The sequence below is a fragment of the Mirounga angustirostris genome, unplaced genomic scaffold (genome assembly GCF_029215605.1).
Source record: "Mirounga angustirostris isolate CCGP_5_RB_7025 unplaced genomic scaffold, mMirAng1.0.hap1 SCAF_11, whole genome shotgun sequence".
NCBI lineage: Eukaryota > Metazoa > Chordata > Mammalia > Carnivora > Phocidae > Mirounga > Mirounga angustirostris.
Genome location: NW_026991719.1, coordinates 109,500,286 through 109,511,652, shown reverse-complemented (window position 1 = coordinate 109,511,652; position 11,367 = coordinate 109,500,286). Strand labels below are relative to the sequence as shown.

General features: G+C 48.3%; 1 protein-coding gene across 1 annotated transcript; it reads left to right on the top strand.

Annotated features, from left to right (window-relative positions):
* Positions 1–236: 236 nt before the first annotated feature.
* Positions 237–1,315, top strand: LOC123847916 (small ribosomal subunit protein eS12-like). Its single transcript, XM_045879832.1, has 2 exons — positions 237–285; positions 843–1,315. The coding sequence occupies exons 1-2, from the start codon at positions 237–239 to the stop codon at positions 1,313–1,315; spliced, it is 522 nt and encodes a 173-aa protein (XP_045735788.1).
* Positions 1,316–11,367: the final 10,052 nt, after the last annotated feature.

Genomic DNA, 11,367 nt, shown 5'->3' with positions numbered 1-11,367 from the left:
TCTTTTGAGCAGAATTTTGGTCTAATACAATTTAAATGAAAAAAACAAAACAGAACAAGGAAAGTGCCTTTAGGCACCGAGGAGATTAGGACTCAAGGGAGTTGAGCTAGTTTTAGCAAGAGACACTTACAGGGTTCTGAAGGTGGTCTAGGTGAGAGGTTACGACTGCTTGTACTAAGGTCATGACAGGAGGTGTAGAGAAATGACTGATTTCAGAATATATTTTCAAGATAGCCATGATATGGCATATTAACATTCTTATGTACATTAAATTAGAAAATGGATGTAAAAGTTTCCTCATATTTTGGGTATCAAGATGATAGACAACTATAAAAGACTAGAAAAAAAACCATGCAAATAAAAAGGTTATATCCTAAGGTTAATATAGAAAGTTCTTTAAATTTCTGCTCAAAATTAAAGACACAGTAGTCAGTAAATTTATTTTTATTATTAATCTGTTTATTGATAAAATGAAACATGTTGAAAATCTGCAAAAAAAAAAAAAACAAAACAACTTATGGAGCGCCTGGGTGGCTCAGTCGGTTGAGCTGCTGCCTTGGGCTCAGATCATGATCCGAGGGTCCTGGTTCCAGCCCCACATGGGGCCCCCAGCTCAGCGGGGAGCGGGGAATCTGCTTCTCCCTCTCACTCTGCCCTCCCCCCACCTCGTGCTCTCTCTAGCTTGCGCTCCCTCTCTCAAGTCAATGAATAAAATCTTGAAAAAAAAAAAAAATAACTTACTGTTTTCCTGTTTTTCCAAATAGCAACGCAGATCATCCTTGCTACGGACATTTTTGGAAAACACTGGAAAGTATAATAAAAAGCTAGCTCTTTCCTTGCAGTTCCGAGGCAGAGGCTGGGGTGCGTTCAAGATTCAGCTCCATCCCTGGCCCCGGCCGAGGGAGGCCCTGCGGCTGGAGGTGTCGTGGACATTAATACTGCTTTACAAGAGGTGCGGAAGACCGCCCTCATCCAGGATGGCCTAGCACCGGGAATTCACAAAAGCTGCCAGAGCCTTCGACAAGGCCAAGCCCACCTTTGTGTGCTTGCATCCAACTGTGACGAGCCTGTGTATGTCAAGTTGGTGGAGGCCCTTTGTGCTGAGCACCAAATCAACCTAATTAAGGTTGATGACAACAAGAAACGAGGGGAGAGAGGAGGCCTCTGTGGAACGGACACAGGGGGAGAGCCCCCCCACCCCCCGCCGGGCCAAGGGCTTGCTTGCAGCTGTGTTATAGTGAAGGACGACGGCAAAGAGTCTCAGGCCAGGGATGTCATTGAGGCGTACTTCAAATGCAAGAAACGAACAAATTAAAGAGTTAGCTCTTGTTCCTCAAAGAAAAAAAAATCTAAAATTTGCTATAATACCACCAGCCAGCCACATATCATGTCGATGCGAACGTTTTGGAGTATTTCCTTCCATTATTTCTCTCTCTCTTATATTTATATAATATAAATATTATTATCTCTTTTATATTTATATAATTTAAATAAAGAGAGACGGGGGTGGGGGCGCAGGGCACCTGGCTGGCTCAGTTGGTAGAGGGTGCGATTCTCAATCTCAGGGTTGTGAGTTCGAGCCCCACCTTGGGTGTAGAGATTAATTAAAATTAAAAATAAAATATTTTTTAAAAAAGAGAGAGAGAAGGGGCGCTTGGGTGGCTCAGATGGTTAAGCATCTGCCTTCGGCTCAGGTCATGATCCCAGGGTCTTGGGATGGAGCCCCGCATTGGGCTCCCTGCTCAGCGGGAAGCCTGCTTCTCCCTCTCCCACTCCCCCTGCTTGTGTTCCCTCTCTCGCTGTGTCTCTCTCTGTCAAATAAATAAATAAAATCTTAAAATAAAAAAAAGAGAGAATCTGAATCTGAATCTGAAGATCAAAATAATTACCTGTTGTTACTGTTGTTTTATACAAAAGTTTGTTGGTCTCAGAAGACAATGGGCCAGCTGGGTTTCCTCCCTCGCTGAGCACTGAATGCTCTGGAAACCCAGGCTTTGAAACCAGCCACACTAAGACGTTTCCCTGGTTGAGAGGTGGCTCACCTCAGATCTCCACATGATGTGTGTTATATAACCATGCTTTCGAAGAGAATATGCCGAATAGAAAGTGGGGGAATAAGAACACATCTGAATTGGTGACCAGTCCAACACAATCCATGTTTCCAACCCAATGGCATTTTTTAGCAAAATAACGAGAAGTTGAAATAAGGGGGTAGGAGACAAGTGCCTTTGAAAACTTAACTCTGGGGGCGCCTGGCTGGCTCGGCCGGTGGAGCGTGTGACTCTTGATCTCAGGATCGTGAGTTCGAGCCCCATGTTGGGTGGAGAGCTTGCTTTAAAAAAATAATAAGTGTTCGCTTCGGCAGCACATATACTAAAAAAAATAATAATAAAATATAATTTCTGAAAAGAAAGAAAACTTAACTCTGGCTTTGTCTAGTACAAACCCTCTAAGCACACACTGTTTCTACTTTAACTGGGACAGAAAGAGGAGGTACTTGAAATTGAGCAGGAGACACATTCTTTCATTGATCTAGGGGAGAGGAAAGCATGTCTCTCGATCATTGGTCTTTCTCCACCCAGGCCTGACCCCAGGCTCTCATGGCCCGGATAAATGCTGTGTCTCTTCTGTCCTCTGTCCAAATCTTGTTCTTGATCCTGAAGGCCCTAGGTTTGAAGTAGGAAGGCATGGTTTCGAATCTTCCTTTCTGCCACCTGTAGTGCGGCCTTGGCTACGACAAGGAACCCCTCAGAACTTCAGTTTCTACATCTGTAAAATGAGGATAATGATATTACTTCTCTCCTTGGGTTATTATTCATTAGGATAGCCTCCAAACCGTGGGCACAGGGGAAGTATTCAATAAATTAGAGAGTGTAGGATTCCTTCCCCATTGTACATGATAGACCCTGTAATCCAAAATTCACTTCTCTTCCATCCCTTCACCAAATCCTTGAGGCTGATTTCATGCCTGGAGCCCAGGCTCTTTTGCTTTTAACTGGTCCAAACTGCTGTTTCTAAATCCATCTTTCTTGCACCTGCAACTTGGGTCACATCAAGGGGGTTGGCCCCACCATTTTTCCCTCCCAAACTCATCCCCCACTGCCCTGTCCCTTCCTCCCCACGAAGCACTTTCATCCATTTTTTCCACTCACCACGTCTCCCTGATCATGGGATCATGGGGTTGTCCCTGGGACAACCTCCCAGGCTTTATTCACTAAGCCATCTTTCTTCATTCAAATCCCACTCACTTCAAAAGGCTTGCTTAAAAAACAGACAAAACTAGTAATCGAACTCAAGGGGGATAAAGGTGCTCCTCTCGCTGTAAATCACAGCATAGTTACCCTGGAAGAAAAAAACAACCAACATTTTTAGAGGTGATGTAATCAATTTCTAGGAGGTGACTTTAAGGAAATGGTAAGAAATTTGGGTGAAGGGACACCTGGGTGGCTCAGTCAGTTAAGTGTCTGCTTTCAGCTCGGGTCATGATCCCAGGGTCCTGGGATCGAGTCCTGCATTGGGCTCCTTGTTCAGCGGGGAGCTTGCTTCTCTCTCTCCCTCTGCCCCTCCCCCTACTTGTGCGCGGGCGCGCGCTCTCTCTTTCTCTCTCTCTCTCTGACAAATAAATAAATAAAATCTCAAAAGTAAAGAAATTTGGGTGAAAAGACAAGACGTTATGCTAATACACATTCCCGGTGGTAGTGTTAGTTACAACAGAAGAACATTGGAGACCACCCAAAGGGCTAATAACAGCACAATTGTAACATACATCCTACTGAATCCCCTAAGTGTAGTTTGCAGTCACTAAAATAATGACCATGAAGCATCTACCTAGAAAAGTTTACAGTGTGAAAAGCAAGGTACAAAAAGTGTGAGTGTGTGTGTGTGTGTGTGTGTGTGTGTGAATATACAACTAACTAACGAAATGAAAGCTTTGGGAAAGGACTCAAAGAACACAACACAACTAACACACAGCAAAATACTACCAGCCTCTGCATTTGGGAGTTGTAATTATAAATGGGGAAGGGTTTTTCTTTTGCTCTGCTTTTCAAAGGTTCTCTAATGTGGTTATAATACTGTTATAAATATATGTAAATTATATATGTTACTTTTATAAATAGGTATCTGAAGCCTCCCTGGAATTAAGGAATTCCGAACAAGGAGTTGCCTTCCCAAGGAAGGACCACCAGCAGCCCTCTCCCCGGGCCACGTCAGTCAAACCGCCAGCAGACCATCCCCCCCAAGGGACCCTATTTTGGGCTCTGCTAATCCCAAGGCCCGCGCCCGGAAGATGGGCCGGCTCTGCGCCCTCCCGACGTGGGAAACCCTCGCTCCATCGCCGGCCGGCCCCGAAACACCTGGAGCGGCGGAAGTGGGAGGCCGAGCGCGGTCCCCGGGCCCCGTCCCGGTCGCCTCCCTCCCAAACTCATCCCCCACTGCCCGGTCCCTTCCTCCCCATCGGGGGGGGGGGGGGAGTGGCCGCGGAGCCCGGGAAGCCAGAAAGTGTGGCGACGCACTTCAGGAGATGCCCAGTTGGGGCAAATACTTCGCGGGAAGCAAGTTTTCGTGGCAATTGGGAAAACTGAAAGCAGCAATTCAGGTGTGTGTGCCCCTGCCGTGATTGGGAATGCGGGCTGTTGCTAAGCCACGGACTGGAGTTTGGAGACAAAGGAACCGGATGGGGGCCAGGGTGTCTTAGTGCGGGAAGGGACTTCCAGGGGAAGCCAGAGTGCTGCCTACTATGTGCCAGACGCTTTAAAAACACTATCCCTTTAATCCTCAGCGTACCTCAGTCCGGAAAGTATTACTGTCCTTGATTTTACGGGGGGGGGGGGGGGGGAGGGGGAAACTGAGGCTCAGAGACTGGCCGTCGGTCCAGGGTTCCACACCGGCCAGTGGCAGAACCAGGGTCAGGCCTCCAGCTGTCCTGGGCTCCAGGACCCTTTCCTCTTAGGTCCAGGCCAACCCCTTTCTTGTGAAGATGAGAAAGCTGAAAGCCATCGAGGGTAAGTGATTACGCGTTGTTGCAGAGCTCATCAGAAAGAGGCCAGGACTTGAAGTCCTGTCCTGTGATCCCCGGCCCAGCGCTCTTTCCGCCCCACCCCAACCCCCTCCCCCCCGGAGGCCTCTGACTTACCTGCTTCTAGCAGGTTCCCCTGATCCCGAAGCCCAGGTCCGTGTCTCTCTGGGTCCTTTGCGATTTGGGACTCTGTTACTAACGTCACTATTATTTTTATTTCATTGGATTGTTCACTTCTGTATCTCCTCCCAGGCTGGGAGTATTTGTGGAAAAACATTATCTGTAAAGTAAAGAACATGTAACTGAATACATAAAAGCTGTTTGCCCTGAGGCTTTATGTTTGAAACTGAAGTCGGCTCGACCATTGAGCGTATTATCTGGATGATATCTAATACCGCCACTTCAGAGTGTGAGAATGAACTCTTTTCTTAAAAGAAAAAAATCAGAAAAGAATATTGACCTTCCTAATGTTTCCCAGCACAAAGAAATCCATCTACTGTAGATTCCAAGACAGAACAGACCAATATGTTGACATGCTGGGCTCAGATTTCATTCCTGAAAATCTGGAACCTTATGCTGTATAAATAACATGATCTTTTCCTTCGTTCGAATCAAGAGAGAAAACAATTGCTGGCAGATCTCAGAGTTTGCCCTCCCCCTAACTGTCCCCACAAGTCCTAACTTGCTACCCACAAGTCATGACTCGCATATTTTCATTTGAAAAGTTTTGAAATGTTCTGGAAATCATAGGGGGAAAGAGAACCAAATCCTCCTGAGAAATAGAGTAAGGGGAATTTTTTTGTTAAAGACAAAAAGAACATAAAGGCGAAATGCCTTACATATATGAGTGTATATGGAAATAGTTAATGGGACTCGATAGTAAGCTTTCTAGCTTAGCCTTGTCAGATATAGAAGTGCTGTTAGATCTGTCCTCGTTTTTCAGAGGAAGGAATATGCCCAAGGCCATAGAAGGAACTGGCTAACTTGGATTTCTGGTTATGTGCTCACTTCTTTGGGCAAATCAGAAAATCTAAATACCTAAAGGTGTTTGTATTACCAAAGTTATTGTTAAAAGTCATTATAATTCTAAACATGTTTAGAGGTCTTAGAGTAGTGTCACATTCACTGCTGTTTATTTATTTATTTTTTCAAAAGATTTTATTTATTTATTTGACAGAGAGAGACACAGCGAGAGAGGGAACACAAGCAGGGGGAGTGGGAGAGGGAGAAGCAGGCTTCCCGCTGATCAGGGAGCCCGATGCGGGCCTCAGTCCCAGGACCCTGAGATCATGACCTGAGCCGAAGGCAGACGCTTAACGACCGAGCCACCCAGGCACCCCTTCACTGCTGTTTAAATGACAGTCAAACCCTCTGATATATTTCTAGATTATTTAAATAACGTTTTTGGTTTTTGGTTTTTTTTTAGAGAGAGAGTGCGTGCGGAGGAGGGGAGGGGCAGAGGGGGAGAGAGAGAGAATCTTAAGCAGCCTCCACACCCAATGCCTGCTCGATCTCACAATCCAGAGATCATGACCGGAGCTGAAATCAAGAGTCAGACGCTTAACCAGCTGAGCCACCCAGGTGCCCCTCTGGATTATTTAAAAAGCAGGAGAGTTAAGGGCAGTGGCCATGCCTTATTCGTCTTTATATTTCTGTGCCTGGCACCTTGTGTCAATTGTATAAACCAGTTAAATAAATGGAAATGAGCCTATTGGCTAATTCCTAGGCTATTTCCTGCGGTACATGCTCAGAGACAATGGAATGTACTGTAGAGACAGATAGAACTGGGTTGGAAGCTGACTGACCTTGAGTGAGTGATTCCAGTAAGTGTCTTGGGAGTAGAAGCAGAGCCTAACACTCCACTGGCTTTTTCTGTGCAGACTTACTCCCCTCCAGTCCATTCTTGCCAGTATGTCTTTCAGTAGGTTCTCATTCTCATCAGGATCAAGTCCAGCCTTCATATAGGGTCCTCTGTGGCCTGCCATGCCAACCCCATCAGCCAGGTGTCCCCCCACTCCTAACCCCCTCTGCCCTGTGCTGGAGGTTTTCAGTCTTTGCTCCCCAACCCCCAAGGCCAGATGTTAGATGTTAGATGGCTCCATGCTTCTCCCTTGAACACCCACCTCTCACCCCTTCTTGGCTAGTGAATTTCTACTCATCTGTTTTTTTAAGGATTTATTTATTTATTTTAGAAGGAGAGAGAGAGAGAGCACACACATATGGGAGGGGGCTAGATAGAGAGGGAGAGTCTCAAGCGGACTCCACGCTGAGCTTGGAGCCTGACACGGGGCTCCGTCCCACAACCCTAAGATCATGACCTGACCCGGAACCCAGAGTGAGACGCTTAACCAACTGCACCACCCAGGCACCTCCTTCTACTCATTTTTTACCTAGTCCCCAAAGCATCTCTTCCAGGAACCGTCTCTCATTTGGGCGTGCAGAGTGCAGCATTCCCTTTTCTCCACTCCCCCTGGACACCCTGTAGGTGTCCATTTAAACAGCAGTGAAGGGGTGCCTGCAATACACTGCTTAGAAGTCTGTGTCCCCTGCTCAAGCGTGATCTCCTTGAGGGCAAGGACTGAGTTTTGGTCATTTCTGAGTCCCTGGTGCCTGGCACAGCGCCTGGCCAGAGTAGCCTAGCCCAGCTACTGAAGTTTAACCTATACCCCGAGGAGGAGTTTTTCACAGGTGAGACCACAGCAAGCGTCCATCCAGTAAGGGTGTTTTTCTTAGTTGGGGGAGGGGTCAGAGGGAAAGACTAGGATATTTGGGGGCTCCCGATCTCCATAGAAGGAGGATTTTTTTTTTCCCATTTTCTAGAAACATTCGGATAATAGTCAAATGTCACCATTGCCTGGGTTTCTCCCCACGTCGCACCCCTCCAGTCCACCTCCACTCTGCCCCCCGCCTCCACCCCCACGGTAAAGCCTAGTTTTCTGTGAGTAACGTGTGGGGGCAACAGTTAGCTTTGGAATCCTATCAGGCATTACAAGATCTCTCAGGAGATCTCACCCGTCCTGCAAAATAGCAGCCTCTGGAACGGACTGATCGTCTTCTAGAATGAGAGCGAAAGCTGGGATCCAGAAGGATGTGCCAAGGCCAGCTACTATCTGAAAAGCAGTAAGAGCATGCTTTCAGGAATTATAATTTTACTACTTTCAATCATACAATAACAATAACAACTAACAAAGTGTTGCCCAAAGAGGTTGAGTTCACCTCTTTGAATAAATACAGGAAAATAAAGTGGAACAATCCATTACTAGAAGCAAAGGATTCCAAGTGCTTTATTTTTCCTAAGATTTTGTTTTTAAGTAATCTCCACACCCAACATGGGGCCCAGACCTACCACCCAAGATCTAGAAACACATGCTCCAGTGACTGAGCCAGCCAGACGCCCCTTAAGTAGATGCTTTAAAGACCTTTGGTCCCTGTAGTTGTTAGCACACATTTGAGATTACTTTGACTTTCAAACCCATTCTCATAGATGTTCCAAGGCAGCACTACCCAACAGAACTTTCTGAGACGCTGGAAATATTTTATATTTGTGCCGTCCAGTCTGGGCGCACACAAGTGGCTGCTATAAGCATCTGCATGGTGCCTAGTGCAATGGACAAGCTGAATTTTAAATTTTACTTAACTTCAATTAATTTGCATTTAACCAGCTATGCGTGGCTCGTGGTTAGCATATTAGACAGTACAATTCCAGATGAAAGGTCAGCCCAGTCAAGGCCCCAGTCACCTTGCCACATAGATCACGGCCTCTGGCCAGTTTTCTTTGAGCGAAGCAGTTTTTAGAAAAATTGACACAGGCCCTTTCCTGATAAAGTTGGAAAAACAAGGGAAAATGGAAAACTTCATTATCCCCAGTCTCAAGATTGTTACGACCACTGATGCATTTTGGCACATTTTTTTTCTCACTCTGCCCAGCTTGCTCATGAGGATCTGGACCCCCCCCTCTTTTTTTTTTTTTTTTTAAAGATTTTATTTATTTATTTGACAGAGAGAGACAGAAAGCACAAGCATGGGGAGCGGCAGGCAGAGGGAGAAGCAGGCTCCCAGCTGAGCAGGGAGCCCGATGCGGGGCTGGATCCCAGGACCCTGGGATCATGACCTGAGCCAAAGGCAGATGCTTAACTGACTGAGCCACCCAGGCACCCCAAGACCCCCCTTTTTTGAAATAATCTCTACACCCAACATAGGGCTCAAACCCACAACCCCAAGATCAGGAGTCCAACGCTCTACCGACTGAGCCAGCCAGGCAGCCCCAGAGTTAAGATTTCAAAGGCGCTTGTCTCTTGTTAAGTCAGAAGGTCCCTACAGGGCAACAATAGACTTGTGTTCCTCAGTGGCCCGCAGGGACTCTCAGGAGCAGCCAGGGCTGGTCATCTGTGGCCTGACACAAGGGCCTCAGGGGGGGTGAGGTTGCTCACCTTGGCGCGCCCAACCACCATGGCGCTCCCAGTTTTGACTAACAAGGGGGTGCGGGGAAGAGTCCTCTGTGTGCTCTAGTTTCAAGTCCTGTCCTGTTTTTTAACTTCTTAAAAACTCTCTTGGGGCGCCTGGGTGGCTCAGATGGTTAAGCGTCTGCCTTTGGCTCAGGTCATGATCCCAGGGTCCTGGGATCGAGTCCCACATCGGGCTCCCGGCTCAGCGGGGAGCCTGCTTCTCCCTCTGACCCTTGCCCCTCTCATGCTGTTTCTCTCTCGCTCTCTAAAAAATAAATAAAATCTGTAAAAAAAACCCAAAAAAACCAAAAAAACCCCAAAAACTCTCTTCAAGAGGTAAACGCTGGAATAGCAGAGCTGTGAAGTTCCCTAGCAGAGGGCCAGGGCTCCTTCCCCTCAATCACTGGTCCTTTCAGAAGCTTTCCAGGTCCAGTGACCAGGGCCACTTCCTCCCCCCACCCCCGCCACCATAGCCCTGCCGCAGAGGAGAGGCAGGACGGGGGCAGAAGGCCATGTACTTACCCTCTCCCAGATAGTCTCCTCTGTTTTGTTTGTTCAGCAAAGTAGGAGCAAGTGCCCGGCACTGTGTCACTTGGAAGCCCCAGGCAGAGAGTGAGGGAGGTCACCATCGCCTCTCCCCGGTGCCCGCCATCACTACGAAAGGCCCGCTTGCCTACTCCCACCATTCCCTTCTTTCTCCCAGGCCTTCTCAGAATGGCCTGCTTGAAACCCGAGCCCAGTTCTTTCCCACACGGGAAGGAAAGGTTCCCACAGTGGAGGCAACCTTTTTAAAGGCTCCCATGGCACACCAGAGGGGGGGCCACATTCCTCCGGGAGGCCAGTTGTGGCCCCAGCTAGGCGGTAGGGTAATTTGCCCACACTCCCCTGCCCCTTAAGGGGATCTTTCTGGCTAGGCCACACAGGCACGACTCTCCCGAGTCCTCGTAGTTTCCCTGAGGGCCCTGGCCATCTCGTGGTCTCCAGTAACCTGGAAGTCGGGACCCTGTTGCTACCTTCCAAATCCCCCAGCCCTGTTTGCTCCCAGTAAATTTAAACAACTGCATGAGTGGGTCTAAACTCCCCTTTGTGCTATAATTAGGCTGGAACAAGGCTCACCCCAGGACAGAAATACTGTATGGGGCGGGTTATAGACCGCTGCTGGGCCCCACAGTAGGGAAGTAGCGACCTTTTGAATAGGAGGATTAACACATTAGCACATAGATTCCTGCTTCCGGGGAGGGTTGAATTCGAGGATAAGAGCTCCAGCTTGTCCAGATGGGGGAGGGGGAAGACTGTGTGTTCCTGGGGTACCTGGGGGGGAGAAGGTCAATGCGGGAAGAGGCCAACAGGTACCGGGGGAGTAGAAGAGCTCCAGACCGTCCCTGGCTCAGTGTCGTGCGTGGAAACCTCGACACTCCCGAAGGGGAATCATCTCCCTCCCTCACCTGTCTCCTCCTTCTTCCCTGTCAGGTGGTGCTGGGGCAGCTGACTCTGTTTCCAGCTACGCCCCCGAGACAGTTGTCCCACTTCTGTCCCCCCTCCTTGCCCATTAGCATCTGGGGCGAGTAGGGGTGGGTGGGGTCCCTCCCAGCTCCCCTTGCAAAGGGCTCAGTCCTGGCCCACCGCCTTAGCCCTGCTACTCTCAGACGATCTCACGGAAAGGGAGCTCTTGATGTCTTCAACGGGCCAAAGGCGGGGGGGTGGCTGGGAGGGGACCCACAGGGCCTTTGTACCCACTCACGGAAGTGCATTGAAACGGGTCCTGAGCCAGCAAGGGAGGATATAAACAATCAAGGGGCCTCGGTGAGTTTTCGGTTGAGATCTTCACATTCACGGAGCACATATGTTCCAGTGGTGGGCTGAGTCTTTGCTCCTTTCATTTAATGAGTCCAGGTTCTTGAAAAT